The 15,878-nt window shown below is 58.8% G+C and overlaps 2 protein-coding genes across 17 annotated transcripts; both read right to left on the bottom strand.

Annotated features, from left to right (window-relative positions):
* Positions 1–9,908, bottom strand: CDH16 (cadherin 16). Of its 16 annotated transcripts, none has more exons than XM_008509116.2 (19): positions 9,758–9,893; positions 9,205–9,503; positions 8,746–8,803; positions 8,386–8,469; positions 7,826–7,981; positions 7,617–7,755; positions 7,103–7,261; positions 6,075–6,271; positions 5,320–5,442; positions 4,961–5,111; positions 4,501–4,728; positions 4,330–4,406; positions 4,069–4,257; positions 3,725–3,966; positions 3,018–3,151; positions 1,930–2,172; positions 1,652–1,759; positions 1,220–1,336; positions 1–384 (listed from the first exon to the last, which is right to left on the bottom strand). In XM_008509116.2, exons 3-19 carry the CDS (start codon positions 8,788–8,790, stop codon positions 287–289), a joined length of 2,490 nt encoding a protein of 829 aa, XP_008507338.1. In that variant the 5' UTR covers positions 8,791–8,803; positions 9,205–9,503; positions 9,758–9,893; the 3' UTR covers positions 1–286. The 16 variants fall into 16 exon arrangements, with proteins under 16 accessions (XP_008507338.1, XP_070468188.1, XP_070468191.1 ...); XM_070612087.1 differs by having other exon boundaries at positions 2–384; positions 9,443–9,503; positions 9,758–9,907; XM_070612090.1 differs by having other exon boundaries at positions 2–384; positions 9,318–9,503.
* A 2,579-nt stretch (positions 9,909–12,487) lies between these two features.
* On the bottom strand, positions 12,488–15,797 carry RRAD (RRAD, Ras related glycolysis inhibitor and calcium channel regulator). Its single transcript, XM_008509126.2, has 5 exons — positions 15,644–15,797; positions 15,021–15,405; positions 14,315–14,388; positions 13,981–14,185; positions 12,488–13,131 (listed from the first exon to the last, which is right to left on the bottom strand). Exons 2-5 carry the CDS (start codon positions 15,388–15,390, stop codon positions 12,860–12,862), a joined length of 921 nt encoding a protein of 306 aa, XP_008507348.2. The 5' UTR covers positions 15,391–15,405; positions 15,644–15,797; the 3' UTR covers positions 12,488–12,859.
* Between the last annotated feature and the right edge of the window lie 81 nt (positions 15,798–15,878).

Raw genomic sequence — 15,878 nt, forward strand, 5'->3', positions numbered from 1 at the left:
CACATGACACTCAGACATGAGCACAGCAGTCCCTTAGAGCCCATGCCTAGCTCTCTCAGGCTTTATTATTGGACAAACATGCCACCATTTGGAGCATTCCCATGGGCAGCGCATAAAGTCGGTGTTCAAGCTCTGCAGACATGTCTGGTGATGTCGCCTCCAGTCCAGGAAGGTGAAGGGGCTTCTATTCTGTGCTGGCCGCTGAGGATCTGCAGTGCTGGGCCCTCTCCCACTGGATTCAGGTGGAACCAGAGGCCAAGCTCCCAGCTGGGGCTTCCTGGACCATTCAAACTGCTGCCTTCAGGGGCACACTATCCACTGGCTGATCTAGATCCTTCTTCCTTGCCAGGGTCAAGTGGGTGAAGATGAGGATGAGGAAGATGCCTGAGGGGCCCGAAAAGGATGGATGAGCCCTCAGAAGGGGCCATGGGACTTGTCCATCACTAGGGACTCCCTGCTGTTGGTATTGGTTTACCAAGGGAGCAAAGTTTCCCAGACAGCATCCCTGAGGCTGGGCCATGTATGACTCTGTGGTCCTGGTGCCTGAAGAAGCCTGACTGCTTGGCCTGCTCAGCCCTCACCAGGGCCCTGCCCCCTTAAGGCTGCCCCAGAACACCCCAGTCTCCAAGGTCCCCTTCTCTGGGGAACAGTTTGGGTGGGTGTCATCTAGGAGCCTCAGTTTGGGAGTGAGTTGTTCCCACGGACCTCTGAGAGAAAGGCACATTGTAGCATTGTGCTAGAACCAGCAAAGAAAATCAGCCAGGAAAAAATTTAGGGGGCTAAAGAAATAAAGAGGATGGAGAAAGAGGCTTGGACTGAAGGAATTAGGCTGGAAAGACCTGGGCTCTGCTACACTCTGGCTGTGTAACCTTGAACAAGTCACTTAACCTCTCTGAGTGTCAGTGACCTCATGCAGAAAATGGGGAGATGCCAGGATCAACCTTACAGGGTTGTGGGGAGGATTCAATGTGATAATCCTATGCTTGGCGTAGGGCCTGACACACAATCAACATGTAATAATGTAACAGTAAATGCTGTTATCAATGATGATGATGATGACGATGATGACGACAGGAGGCAGGAGCATAATGACTAGGAGAGTTGGGGGGTTCCTTCTCCAGTCCTGGGGCGCATCATGGGACAGGGGAAATGTTTATCCAGAGGCTGTGGCTCCAACCATCCATTGCCCTCCCCCATGCAGGAGCCCAGCCTCCATTACCTATTGCTACCAAGGTGCCCACGAGGATGCCCACTGCCGATAGCTTCGTGGGCATGCCCTTCATGCGGCCCACCTTGCGCATGCACTGCCCCTCCAAGTTGCAGCGACACACAATCACTGGGGACAGTCAGGGGAGGAAGGTAAGGGTAGTGAGGGAGGCTCCCCAGCTGCTCAGAGCCCCTAGTGTGGCCCTGCGTGCACAGTGCTTTTGTGCACATGTGTGTATTCATGTGTGTGAGTGCATGCTCCTCTTTGCCCTTGCCTGCAAGCACACAGGCCTGTGTGCCTGGCCACAGATGTGCAGGCGCGCACAGGCCTATGCTGTCCATGTGAGCCTGCAAGCATGTACACCCAGCCCCTCCCCCTGCATCCCAGTGGTCCCCTCAGGAACTGTAGGCCCCTAAACTTGGCTGCACCCGAGCCTGGCCTCACCTCGGACCAGGAGCTGCCACATCCGTGCACTGTGGCTGACAACTACAGGGACTACGTGTTCACGTGGCTCCACCCAATGCAGGGCCAGGGTGAGATAGGCGTGGGAACCTGTTGGGACCGTAAGCAGTGGTCAGAGTCACTAGCCTGGACAGGGGTTCCCCTAGGGGGACAAGGCCCCCTAGGCCAAGCCCCACTCCCACAGTGGAAGGTCATCATACATCCAAGTGCCACCCACTCCCTGCCTTGGCGACAGCCTCTCCCACTTCTCCACTACACACCATTGAGAGGCTGGAGGCGCCAATCCCGCTGCACCGTGGGGTTGGGACCAAGGGCAAAGCTGTAGGGACCATGCCCACCAGCCAGGTCAGGGTCTTCACTGGGTCCACTGACAATCACACCATGGTCCTGGCGGGGTGTGCAGAGGTGTCGGGAGGGCACGGGGGCCAGAGTTGGGGCTGGGGCAGAAGGGGCCTTCAGGAAGTGGATCACGAGGGTTGCAGAGGTTCTCAGTGCCGGCTCATCTGTGGAGGAGGCAGTGCTGAGCTAGCCGGGGCCCTCGTGGGGGCTCTTGTGAGGGTGGGGGGGACCCTGGGCTAGTCCCTTCCCCACAGCCCATCAGCCTCATTCTGCTCATTCCCCTGCCCCACCCCCTCCTCTCTACCCCTGCTCTCCATCCCCATCATCATCCCCACGCCAGTCTTTTCCTCACAATACACTTCACCCCCTTCATTATCCAAACAGCTGCCAGGCCCTTCTGTGCCTTTCTGGATGCCAAGGTCGCCTTCACACTGTCCCCCCCCACCACCAATCCCACCACTGGTGCCAGGGCCCAACAATGTGGAGACACCCTGACTGTAGAGGAGCTCAGCCCTGGTGGGTCTGCCCTGCACCACAGGACTGCCTACCTCAGAGCTGAAACCTGCCTCCTTGACATACCCACCCCCCGGGCCAGCTCTTTATCCTGTCAAAGTGGCATTCAGAGCCCTCCATGCCTGGCCTTGTGTCCTGCTCAGGCTCACCTCCTGGCATGCCTCCTGCCCCAGACACAGCTCCTGGCCCTCCTTCCACCTGCCCAGCCCCACGCCCTCTGCTCCCAGCTATGTTTGAGACCGACACCTTGTGAAGTCCTCTGGGGCTAAGAAGTAGGGTTGGGAGATGGCAAGTGTCTAGCGAGGAGGGTGGTCTGACGTGTGGGGCAGAGGCCAGGCATTCTCAGAGAGGGATGCTGGACCCAGCCCTTGTCCTTCCCTCCTGCCTGGGGCAGAATAGATGCCAGCAAGGGTTCCAGGAGGAAGCCTGGTCCTGCCCCTCCATCTGTCTGAGGCTTGCTCTCCCTCCCAGAGGGCCCATGGCTGCCTGGCCATACCTGCATACTGGGCCTCCACAAGCACCGTGTACACATCCCCAGGCCGGGTGCCCCGCAGGGGCCGGGCTGTGTGCACCTCCCCAGAGACCTCCTCGATGCAGAGCAAGCCCTCTGAGTCATTGACCAGGGAGAACCTGAGGCCCAGAGAAGATGGGGGGCAGGGAGGCACTGGGGGGTCTTGCCCAGAGACCTCCAAGGCCGTGCGACCTGCTCCAGTTCCACATTCTCTCTGTGACTCAGGAGTGGCAGCCATGCCCGGGATGCCTAGTCTCTCTCTCCAGCTTCAGGGACTTTTGAGGGGGCAGGCCTGAACCACAGAAGTTGTGGGTGGAAGAGGGACTATCAGAGCCTCAGGGGCCTGACTTCACTCCTTGAGTCCCAGATCATCCAACAAAGGGGCCAGGATGGGGCCAGAGCCTGGGAACGGCCTTGTCTGTGCTGCAGTCTGGGTGAGGGGCTGGAGGAGGACCCAGTCCAGGACACCATAGGGAGACATTGCCCGAGCTCTCAGGGGGTCCAAACAACCCTCTGCATGTCCTGTCCAGCTCATCCAGCCCTGATCCCCCAGGAGTCACAACCTTGGCATGAGCCGCAATTTGAGGAATAGCCCAGGCCATAGATCATTTGAGTCCCCTCTAAGGCCCTGGGGTCATTCCTGGGGAGCAGGGGAGGTCCAGCCCAGGTAAGGGGCTGGGCTTTTAGCTTACCTGAGGGGATTGCTCATGGGGTCTGAGGGCTGGATGATCAGCAGGAGGGAGCCGGCTGGGGTGCTGACTGGGATGCTGGCCTCGTAGCTCTCCTGGTCCAACTTGGGGGGTGGCACCACCCTCTCCACCAGCACAGTCACAGTGGCTGTGGCTCCAGGGCCTGGGCCCGGCCCCACCACTTCTGCCACACTCCGCACCACCACAACCAACTGGTAACTTGGAGCTGCCTCATAGCTGAGGTTCTGGAACCAGTGGGGCCTGGGTCACTGTGTGGGCCAGGGAGTGGCACAGTCATGCATGCATGTGTGTTTGTGTGTGCCCCTTCCCCACCCCCAGCCTCTTACCTTGAGGAGTTGCAGTTGGACATGATTGGAGCCGGGCTCCCAAACCAGGCCAAAGGTCCCCTCCTCATCCCCTGCCTCGATGGCAAAGTCCATGAGGCGGAAGGCAGGCTCAAGGTCGGCATCAGTGGCCATGAGTGTGGCCACCAGAGTCCCGGACTCTGTGTCCTCAGGGAGGCATACAGGCTCAATCTGGAGAGATGGGGAGGGGCTGTGAGCTCCCCTCAGTGCCTTCCCAAGGTCTCTTCCCCTGCTCCTGCTTACCTGGGAGGTGGTGAACTCCGGCGCATGGTCATTGATGTCCGTGATCGTGACAGAGACCTCACATGTGCTGCTGAGGCCTGAGGCAGGGAAGGGCATTTTGGGGAGGCCAGGATAGGAACAGGGGGGACAGGGAGCCGGGTTCGTTATCAGGATCACCATCAGGGCACTTACCGCCCTCTGCTCCTCCTAGGTCAATGGCCAGCACCTGAAGCAGGATGTTCTGGCCGGCTTGGAGGGGGGCAGCCCCCAGTGTCACATTGCCTGAGGTGGGATCCAGCTCAAAGGCTCTCCCTTCTGTCCCCTCCTCAAGCTCAGAGCTCAGCAGCCGATACACAATGTGGGAATTGGGGGAACCAGGGGCATCCATGTCCTCTGCCAACAGTCTGGTCACCTTGGTGCCTGCAAAGACAGCAACAACCTGGGTGGGACCACAGCCCAGCCTGGAGGCCTTATTTCACCCACTCCTCTTTCGTGCTGGACTAAAACTGAGCTTGTGTGTGGGGGCGGGGAGAGGCCAGGGGGGACATTAATACAGGGACCTGAGTCGGGCCCCATCCCAGAGAAGAGCAAGACGGAATAGTTCATAGGGACTTCACCCCTCCCCCAGCCCCTGACAAGGCCCATAGCCCACCTGGCGGGCTGAGCTCAGCGATGCTGATTGTGGGGCCACGTGGGGGGCAGATGGGCACATTGTCATTCTCATCCATCACCACCACATGCAGTTCCAGAGGTTCTGTGTAGTCTTCGCCTCGGGTATTCTGAGCCCGCACCTGGAGCAGATACTGTAGTGGGCAGTGGGGGGCTTCAGATGAAGGCCAATGGCAGCTCCAGCCTGGCCTGGTCTGGGTTCCCTTCTGGTGGCCAGTGCCAGCTCTTCTGGGTGCTCTTCCACTGCCTCAGTGCCTGTGGGGAATGTGACACCCCCAGAAGCCAACTGGACAGTGACCAAGCACCCCTCAGCCTGCCCTCCTGGCGTCCCCCTCACCTCACCTCAGCCTGGGCTTCTCGGTCCAGCTCCCTGGTCACGTAGAGTTTCCCCTCTGCGTCCACATCAAAAAGTCCATGGGGCTGGCTCTCCAGGTGATAATGTACTTCCCTGCCACTCCAGTGTACCTTGGAGGGGGACACAGATGAGTGCACTCCAGGACAAGGGGCAGGAATAGCCATGTCAGCCCTTATGCGCCAACTGTTTCTGGGTGGGGAGCCTGGGCCTCCCCTGCTGTGTGACCCCACACAAGCTACTGTCCTCCCTGGAGTTCAGGTGGGGTCCTTTTATTTGGGGCACTTGCTGTTGAGACAACTCCATGGTGACCTGGCCTAGGTCCAATCCTGGACCCTGCCCAAAGTGCCTGAATGACCAGGTTTTTTATTCTCCCCCCTCTCAGGCTGGGCCTGACCCCAGGGCATTCCTCGAGGGAGCCTGAGACATTCCTGGCCTGGGTGACAATCCCCATGGCATCAGGGAGGTGGCAGCTGTTCTCCCTGAGGAAGCCTGGGGCAAGCTCAGGAGGTCAGAGCACAGAGCCCGCCTGCCAGAGGAGAGCAGGTGAGGAGCTGTGGGTCTGCTCCTGGGGCCTTGAATGCCCCACTCCAGGATGGAAACTGATGCGGACAGTGGAGGGAGGAGCACAGGTAGGGGAGGGGCCCCAGACCCCCCTGCCCCGATCGCCCCAAATCTCCACGAGACTCAGTCCCAGCTGTACCACCTGTGGGGCTACTTCAGCCACTGACAGCCACTCACTCACCTGGGCAATGTGGTGTGGGTACAGAACTTTGAGATTCTCTGCCAGGTGGACGGGATCTAGGGGCACCCAGGTGCTCTCTACTATGGAGACATCTATGGTGGCTGTGGCCTGGTGGCCTGAGGCCTGGTCACCCATGTCCTTGACCTGTACCAACAGCTTGTAGGGCCCTTCCAGGGCCTGGTCTAGGCTGGTGCTTCCTGGAAGGGGCAGGGTGGTCAGCTGAGCAGGGAGCCAGAGAGCAGGGGACCAGAGCATCCTTCTCAGCAGGGTACCAAATACCAAAAGCCAAGCATATAGCAGGTATTCAGGATACTCTCTTGGCCAAGGGATGAGAGGGACTTTTAGCAGCATTGTGAGCATCTAACTAGCACTTGACAGTTTGCAAAGTCACTTCCATGTCTATTCACACAGTAAATGGTTGACAGACTGGATGGGTGGATGGGATCAGGAGAGAGGTACATGGGTGGATAGGTAGGTGACTGGTTGGGTGAGTGGTTGGTTGACTAGGTGAATGGATGAGGGTTTGTGTGGGGTAAGATGGATGGGGATTTGAGTGTTTGGATGGCTTAGTTTGGATGGACGTTTGAATAGATGGGCTGCTTATATGGTTGGGTGGTAGATGAGTGAATGAGTGGCTGGCTCAGTGAGTGTATGATTGGCTTTTATTTCCATCCCCAGCCGGTGCTTCTGGTCTGAACTCCCAGGTCCAGGTCTCGCTTGCCATCAGTCCAAAGGTCTCCCAACAACATCCTAGGCTACAACTCCTCAGATCTCTCCTATCCTTGTCCCTTAGGCCCGGGTCTCCAGAGTGTGGGGCTGAGGCACTCCATTCATACATTTCTTAACCCTCCATGCCTGGTCCTGCCTCCATGCATAGTTCAAGTATAGCCTTTTGCCTTGCTCACCTCTCTCCACCTAGAATGCTCTTTTGTCCTTTCTCTCTCAAGCTCCAACCTACCCTACAGCTCAGATGGTGCCTTCGCAGCTTTTCCTGACCCTCTCTCCCCTCACACCCAGCTCAGGCTCACCCTTGGGGCTGAGGGCCAGGGCCCCCAGCCGAGGCTCCAGCTGGAACATGTCTGAGGAAGGCTTGGCTGGGGCCTGGTTCAGGATGTGGAATCGAAGGTCAGAGTTGGCTGTGCCCGGCTCATCTCCATCCGAAGCCACAAGGAAGAGGAAGGGGATGCCTGGTGAGTGTGGAGAGGGTACACCATTAGGTGTGAAACGGCTGGGGAGAGTCTCCCATGCCTCCTCTCTCTCTCCTTGGTCTTTGCTTCTGTATCCATCATCATATCGGGACTCTAGCGGTGAGCCAAAGCTTTTCACCTCACTTCACAGATGAGCAAACTGAGGCCAAGAGTGGATGGGACTTGCCTGAAGAGCCTCACTGGGGTAGAGGAGTGCAGGATGGGAGAGAACTGGGAGGAGTCAGCTTGGACTCTGGCTGCCCTGTCCCTATGCTGACTGTGGCCATTTCTACACTCTGCTCTCCCATCAGTGCCCACCTGAACTTGCTGTGAACTGGCTGCCCTGGGCACTCACCAGGCCTGGTGCCCCGGCTCAGCCGAACTCTGTAGACGGCCTGGGAGAAACGGGGCACCTGGTCGTTCTCATCCTTCACATGCACAAGCACAGGTTGTGGGCCCCACAAGACACGTCCATCCTCAGTCTCCAGGGTGACCTGGCAGTGAAAGGTAGTCAGTGCCCAATCTTGCCTTCTCTACTTTCTCCTACACCTGGCCCAGCCATACCTGTAGCCGGTACTCTGCCTGTTCCTCTCGGTCCAGGGTCCTGGTCACCAGCAAGAAGTCAGACTCTGAATCCACAGCAAAGGGCCCCTCAGCTGCCATGTCTGAGTTTCCTGACAGCACAATCCGGCCTCCAGCCTTCTTACGGGGCAACGCCAGCTGGCAGGGAAAAACAGAGGTAAAGGGCATGGGGGCCAAGCCTGGGGGATGCCCCCTCCACCCAATGGCCTAATTCTATATGTGGGGCAACCAAGGCTCAGAGAGGGCTAGCACTTGCCTGAGGTCACACAGCCAGCAAGTAATAGAACTGAGATTCAAAGCCAGAGATGTTTTCCCTGTACTCGATGCTCTCCAATACTCCCCGACCTTCTTTCTAAAGCTTGAAACCCCACCACCGATACTTCATTCTTTAACTTAAAGCTCTACTTTCTTCTGAGATTAAAATCTTGTTAGTCATTCACACGATACCACCTCTGGAGAGAAGAGTTTAAAAGTGAGCCAGAGCCAGAAAGAGAAAAGAGTGCCGGAGGTAGAAAAACAGCCCACTCAGGGCTCAGGCTCACCTTGGTCAGGTACAAAGGGAAGTTTCCACCATAGTTTTCTGGGACTTCCACATGCAGCTCTGCAGGCTGGGCCTCCAGGAGAGTCTGTGGAAGGATTCTCACCTTGTCACTAGGCTCTATCTTCCTGTCACGGGTGCCAGGGACCTGACAGGGAAGGGGGATTTCTGCCCCTTCCCTGGGCCTGGCCATACCTTAGCCCATCCACCCTCTGGCCTTTGACCTCCTGATCCCAGCCAGCTCTGACCCCACCCCCCAACTACTACCATCCATGGTGAGGGCAATTGGTCCAGGTGGAGTGGGAGGCAAGGGTGCCAACCCCCAAGGCCAGGATCTGAAGGAGAGAAGCAGGGCCCAGCTCACCTGGGGGACAGAGAGGCAGAGCAGCCACAGCCAGGCAGGGACCATGGTCAGGACGGGCCTGAGGGACAGAGCAGTAAGGATCCGCCCAGATTGTGGGCAGGGGTCCCTCCTAGTACCCTCGCCCTAGAGAGCATTCTTCCCCTGTCCTCACTCAGCCCCGGACCATAGCTTCCCCAAGCCCCAGGGGATCCAACTGTCCCTCCTTCTTCAACTGGACCTCCTCCTACCTGGTCACTATGGGGGAGGCAGTCAGGGCTCTTCCTGCCCCCTGTCCTTTGCTGCCCCAGCAACCCTCAGAGCTACCCCTCTTCATTCCACTCACTTGGACACTGTCCGCCTCCACTCCCGCCCTTGTACCCTGCCTCACCTCCTTGCATACACATAGCCAGAGGCACCTCACAACAAGCTAGCCTCCTCTTCCTCCCCTTTGAAGGGGGCCTGTGGCTCCCCATCACCTACAGGGTAGCGTCCAGCTCCTCGGCCAGGCTCACCAAGGCCCCCAGGCCCAGCCACTCTGCTGCCTCTCGGTTCTTGCCCCTACAAGGGTCTCCACGGGAATTTCACCTCCAGACCTTTGTCTTCTTCCCACCCAGCCTCCTCAGCTTGTCAATCCCAAAGTGGTGATTTTGGAGGCTGCTGAGGAAAGTTTGCAGCTGGAAAGACCCCGACGATTCTGAGGATCGCTTCCTGCAATCACCTCATGCTGCAGGCAAGGCCTGACCAAGGTCACGGAGGACTTGACCACAGAAGAAATCCTCCTGGAACAGAGGACTCATGGGTCAGGGTCTCCAGGACCATTCTACCTCCCACTGCCATCCTACAGACATGGAGGCCCCTCATCTCGGCATTTTCCAGCACTCAGCATGGAGTTGGGCACACAGAACGTGGACAACCACCCTGACCACTCCTGGAAATTCTTCCCTGGACGACGGAAGGACAGGATCGTGTCTCTCCTTCCCCCACACCAACCCCAGCCTCAGCCCTGCCCACCCCTCTGCTCCCAGGCCCTCACCCGCTGGTGCCTCAGGCTGGCTCCCTTGGTCCAGCTGCCAGGCAAGAGGCCTCCTTCTCCAGGGAGCTCTGGCCAGGCTGGGCCGGGTGGGGTCGGGCAGGGCGGACCCTTGAACAGGTAGGCGGTCCAGCCGCGCTTACTTAGGAGTGGAAAACACCACTGGGCCCACAGTAGCAGGCCTGGTCCTGCCCAGCCCCCTAAGTTACTCATTGACTTTGGAAAGCTGGGGGCTGCTCAGCATCCGTGACTGCTAGCCTCAGGAGGTGGGGAAATCGTTGGCCTGGCACTTCTCCCACCCCTACACAGCCCAGTGGGTACTTCTTGGCCCTCTGGACTTGGACACTCCTTTTTCTGTGGCTCCAGACTCAATCCCACTTCTCCCCCAGACGCCAGTGTCTGCAGCTCCACCTTGGCCCCTTCTGTTCCTTTTGTCTGGAATGCCTTTCCCGCTCCTTAATCTGTGTGGTGAGTGCTCGCTCAGGCTTCAGGAGTCAGCTCAAATTTTCCTTCTCTGGGAAACCTTCCCCGGGCTCCTAGGCTTGTTCAGGGTTCTCCTCTGGGGGTACTCTCCTCCCCGCCCCCCACCTCCATGTGCGACCTCTGTCACCGCAGAGAGGACACCAGACTGTCATTGTCTGTCTCTTTCATCAGACTGAGAGCCCCTGTAGGGCAGGACTCGGGGACCCAGCAATGGCCTGGCCCTTGCCTGGCCCTAGCAGCTCCTGACTGGCTTCTGGGACTAAGACAAGTACCTGCAGGTTGCACATGCAGGATAGCTGAGCGGTGCACAACCTGAACTGGGTATTTGGGGCTCTAGACTCCCCACGGTGGGACCGGTGGGGAGGGGGACAGCGACCTGTGAGATCCCCTGAGGCTCCCCAAGTGCTCACACTAGCCCCTGGACACCGACAGGGCTGGGACGATGGACGGTCTCATGCCTCTGAGAAGGAAAGAGAAGATCGAGCCAGCTCAGGTGACCTTGAGGGAATTGCAGGGCTGACCAGAGGCCCTTCCCCCAGTGAGAGCAGCCAAGTGGAGCCAGGAGAAGCTTCTGGAGCCTGAGAGTCCGGGATGAGAGGGGAGGGCAAGAAGGGTCAGGGATCCTGGTCTCCTGTCTCTGCTCGTCCTTAGAGCTTCCCATGGGCTCCCCTGAGTCCTCCCCATGCATATCTGCTTCATTTCTCACAGGCTGGAGGCTGGGCCAGGACTCTTCAGCTACCCCCAGCCTTGTTTGTCACAAGCTGAGTGCCTGCCTCTGGGTCACTCAGGCACCCCAGCCTGGAGCAGAGCAGTATGGGGATGGTGAAAGGCTCTTAGGTGTGTCAGGTTCCTACAATGTGCCTGGCACTGCTCTAAGCACATTTCCAAATTCCATTCACTCCATTCTGAAGGGGACATGGTCCGTATGTCGTACATTGGGGCACAGAGGTTGAGTGGTTTGCCCCGGGGTCACATAGCCAATAAGTGGCAGAGCCAGGAAGGTCTGAATCCTTCTTCAGGCCCCAGGACCTTCACCTGCTCTAAGAAAACCATGCCTTCCACGTGCCTCAGAGTACACTGGGGGATGGGAGTAGGGAGCAGCGGCTGCTTTGAGCGGTCAACATTGCCCTGGGGGTCATGTGGGTTGGTCACAGAGGTCGCACACATGGAGGAGCAGCCCTCAAACCTGCTGTTGAACAACTATAACTATAACTGGTGCTGTTACCAGGTGGTGAGGGCTCCCAGGGGTCTGTGGAATGAACAAATTGAACTACTGAAGAAATGTATGGACTCTGGTCCGGAACCTTCTCAAAAAGTGTCCCCTACTTTGCTCCAGGCTGCCTCCAGGCTCTGGAGATGGGCAGACCTATATACCAGTTGCCACTCAGCTACTTCCTCCTGGGTGATCTCGGGAAAGTGTTTCAGCTCCCCATGTGCCATTGCTGAAGGGGGATGCTCGCTCCTGAGACCATGTAGGTCAACTCCTTGCAGGCACCTGTGCCCAGAAAGGCTCCCCTCCCAGGTGCGGGTGGTGGGGAGACAGGCACACCTCCAGCTGTAAGCCAACATGCACACACTCCCACACAAATGCAGGGCCTCTCATTCCACGCAGGGAGGGCTCCAGGGACCCGTGCACACCGAGGCGACTTTAGCCAATGCTGAGCATGGGATGCTCTGGCTGGGCCCCACAGAGTGGAGAGAACCATGAGGCCCCCTCAGAAGCTCAGCCTCAGCTGGGAGGTGGGGAGCCACCCGGAGTCAAGTCTGCCTGAGTGTGGCTTCCTCATCCCCCCTTAACCAACCAGCCAGGGAGTCTCGGAAGTCTTCCAGGGCGCCCCCACCTCAGGAGATTTCCAGCCTCTCAGAAGAGAGAAGGGCAGAGACATCAGCCTGGAAGCCAGACCCTGGGTTCTTCCTGGCCATGAGACCCAGGGCAGGGCATGGTCCCTCGAGCAGACTCAGTTTCCCTTACGTACAGTGGGGTGATTGAACCTTTGATCAGCTGGGCAATGCCAGGCCCCAGCACAGAAGAAGAATCTGGAGAGCGAGCTGGGAGAGATGTGGGTCTCCTCCTGCTGCTGGGACCCCTAAGCAGGCCCCAAGCCAGCTGGCTGTATCTAGGCTCCAACATTAAGATAGTCTAGGCCACACGCTAGAGTGAAGCAGTGAGTCACCATGCCTCAACTTAGGGAACCCTTCCTGCTTCTGCAGCCCCCAGACAGGAGGAAACACAGAGTCAACAGCCTGATCTATCAGGAAATAGTCTTTATTACAAAAATCTGCATGTAAACAAATAGCCACTGCACTGAACAGCCTCTCTCCAGGGCATGCACGCCTGGATGTGGAGAAAAGCAGAGTCCTCTCCCCACACACAGGCCTGCCCCATGGGTTGGGCTCGGGCTGCTGCCTGGGACGCACATGGGCCTGCACACGCATCTCTGTGGGCCCAGCCCTCAATGGCCACTGGGAGCCACCTCCCTGGGCAGCACTGTCTGTCTGTCCATGACCATGAGGTGGGGGATGCCCAGAGTCTGAGCCAGCCCTGAGGCCCCTGGGGCGTTGGCTGGGCCAGCCCACCAATCTGCCCATCACTCTGCACAACGCAGTGAGTGCCCGTGGGGCCTAGAGCACCGAGAGGTCATGGCAGGACTTGGACTTGGCGCGAAAGGCCATCTTGCGGCTGTTGCGGGCTACGATGCGGCCCAGGAAGCGCTTTGCCTTCTTGCCAAGGCTCTCTCGCCGCCCAGCTTGCCGACGCGCATTGGCCTCTTTGCTGTCCCGACGCAGGCGTATCTGGCGCACGACACCCTCAAACAGCGCTTGGACGTTGTGGTGCAGCGCAGCCGACGTCTCAATAAACTTGCAGTCAAAGACTACGGCACAGGCCCGGCCCTCTGGTGTAGGTGGGAACAGACACATGCCAGTAAACAAAGAGTAGGTGGGTGTGGAGCCCACTCAAACCCTCGCCACCCCATGGCAGCTACCACTCAGGAATCTGTGGTTAAGGGAAGGGAGAGCCCTGGGTCCTCCCCCAAAACACAGAGACCCCCAGCTCCTATATAGAGGGTCCCGGGCATGACTGGGTCACCCAGCTGGCAGAGTGCGCAGTGTTTAAGGAGCTCACAAAGGCCCACAAAAGGAGACTTATTTACTGAAATAATCTGCAGTCTGATATGTAAATAAAAGCGCCGCAGTAGTCAACACAGGTAAATGAGAACTTTGTTGGACAGCTTAGTGTTTTGTGGTTTGCTGTTATATCATAATGAATGACCAGTGGAAAGAGGGGGATGTCACCAAGTCATTGCTAGGTTCCTCTGAGGGGCTCAGTTCTAGGGGCAACAGAGGAGGATGCTGAGCCCAAGAGAGGAGGGTCCTCTCCAGGGGCAAGCCTACACCAAGACTAGCCTGGGTCTGGAATCCAGGCTCTGACCCCCGGCCCAGCTCCCTGCATTCTTCTCACCCCTCATCTGTCAAGCCAGGGCCAAAGAGGACAGGAGAGGAGGTGACCCAGCTCAGCGCCCAGAAGCTTCTACCTTCCCTAGAGCGTTTGGTCTTTTCCCCAACACTCTCAAGTCTTTGGGAGTCCTGTGGGAGGGTAGCAGCTCTCCCTGTCTCCACCTCGAATTTTCTTCCTGAACATTTTTAGCCACTGACGATCCCCAGGGACTCGAGCTGAGTCAAGACTGAGTGGACCACAGCCCAGCCAGGATCTGCCCCCCCTTTCCTACCCGCTCCCTACTCACCATCCAAAGAGACCTCACGAGAGCGCACCAGGTCGCTCTTGTTGCCCACTAGGATGATGGGCACGTCGTCTGTCTGCCGTGCCCGCCGCAGCTGGACCCGCAGTTCTGAGGCCTTCTCGAAGCTTGCTTTGTCTGTCACTGAGTACACGATGACGTATGCATCTCCCATAGCCATGCAGTGGCCTGGTAGCCAGCGGCCACCATCCTAGGAAACACACATGCACACATCTACCCAATAGTCCTCATGTGACAGCTACAAAGCTGTCACTCTCAGCAGGCCCCTACCACCAACCCACCCCTCCCACCCTGCCCCGGGTGTCAGTCTGCATCCCACCTGCTCCCAAATGTCATAGACCATGAGCGATGCCTCTTCTCCGTCCACCACGATGGAGCGATCATACGTGTGCCCTAGGTGGGAGACCCGGAGTCAGGTTACCTGTTACTGCCCCCCATGCGCCAGGTTTCCTGTTCTGGCCACACCCTCCAACTCCTCCCCAGAGCCCCCCTAACCTTCCCCTCCACTGATGGCTGCTATGTGGCAACAGAAGTGACAGGGCTGGGAAGTAGGGGGTGGAGGGCACCAAGACACCCCTTCCCCAAGCTAGCTGGGTGTCCCGGGTGGCCACTCCTGTGGCCCTGTCCTCCTGTTGCCTGTGCCCCGGGCAGCTCTAACCACAGTGGCCTTTGTTAGAACAGTGACTGTCACATCTCTTGGGGGCCTTGGTCACCTAGGGCTCCTGTCGTAGAAACTCCTTCTGGCTGTGTTCTTGCCAGCTCTGGCAGGGAGGGATGCCTGTCCCCATCCTACAGAGTTATCCTATGAATGCCCTGGGCCTTCTACTCTAGGCATATCTTCCCCTACCAATACGGGTCCCTTCTCCCTTAGTTTCCCCATCTGTGAAATGGGTAAGTAGACGCATGTTTCTGAAAGTGCTTTCAGAATCCTATGTTAGTTGTTGTTTTTAAACCAGGTCCCTAGCCCTGCGGACCCCAGTCCTAACCCTGCGATCTCCCCTCGCGTGAATAGTCCCAGCCCTCACCTGCAGCCTCTGCTTCAGGCCCATCCTCTACACCACCGAAGATACGCGCCAGAGCACTCTTGCCCACGCCAGGCGCCCCCAGCAGCAGCACCTTGTAAACGCTCTCGTCTGAGTCGCTGCCCCCGGAGCTGAGCGAGTCGGAAGAGCCCTCGGGCCAGTCCAGCCTCGGACCCTGGGGTCCGGGCCCAGCTGTAGCCGCTGCCCGAGCTCCGGGAGCCAGCGCCGCCTGCAGGTCGCGCTCATCCACCGGCATGCTTCGGCGGTGCAGCGGGGGCGCGGGGCCCCAGGGGGTGCTGCCCCGACGGCGCTCGCGCTCCCGGCCCCCGCCGCGGCTCCCGCCCGCTCCGCTGCCGCCGCCATTCAGAGTCATCGCGTCTGACGCCGTCTGTGGAACGGGAATCGGCATGGCCGCGTAAGCCGCAGTGGAAATGGAGCGGGAGGCTGGACCCCGGGCCCGCCTGCCTGACTCGGGGTCAGGCAAGATGCTGGGGCCGAGGACCTGCCGCGGTCCCCTCCCAGCCGTGAAGGGCCTTGCGCCCTGACTGGTGACCCAGCCTCCCGACTCGTCCATCCGCGACCCAGACAGTGCGACCACCCGCACCCCGCTCCGCCAGGACACTCACCCACTCGCACACGGACACGGTCAAAACTAGGTCCCGGGCTCGGATACAATCCACTCGCAGACGCCGGCTCGGACACTCGACCCTGCCGCAGCCACCGCCTTCTCAGTCCGCGCTGGGTCTGGGCTCCAGAGCCGCCTATTTAAGCCTCTGCCCGCCCCCGCCCCCGCCCCCACCCCCGCGCTCGCCCCAGTCCACGCTGATGCGGGGGCTGACGTGTCGGTCCCCCTCCCCCGCC

The sequence above is a fragment of the Equus przewalskii genome, chromosome 3 (assembly GCF_037783145.1).
Source record: "Equus przewalskii isolate Varuska chromosome 3, EquPr2, whole genome shotgun sequence".
NCBI lineage: Eukaryota > Metazoa > Chordata > Mammalia > Perissodactyla > Equidae > Equus > Equus przewalskii.

Excerpts from the sequence above, each read along its gene's own strand:
- RRAD (XM_008509126.2), bottom strand. The coding sequence starts at position 15,390 with ATGACTCTGAATGGCGGCGGCAGCGGAGCGGGCGGGAGCCGCGGCGGG. Across the intron at positions 14,186-14,314 it reads TCTATGACATTTGGGAGCAG|GATGGTGGCCGCTGGCTACC; the intron begins GTGGGATGCAGA and ends TGTGTTTCCTAG. Across the intron at positions 13,132-13,980 it reads TCGTGAGGTCTCTTTGGATG|AGGGCCGGGCCTGTGCCGTA; the intron begins GTGAGTAGGGAG and ends CACCTACACCAG.
- CDH16 (XM_070612084.1), bottom strand. Across the intron at positions 8,470-8,745 it reads TCTGCCTCTCTGTCCCCCAG|ACTCTCCTGGAGGCCCAGCC; the intron begins GTGAGCTGGGCC and ends ATCCTTCCACAG. Across the intron at positions 1,760-1,929 it reads GCGCCTCCAGCCTCTCAATG|GTTCCCACGCCTATCTCACC; the intron begins GTGTGTAGTGGA and ends CGGTCCCAACAG.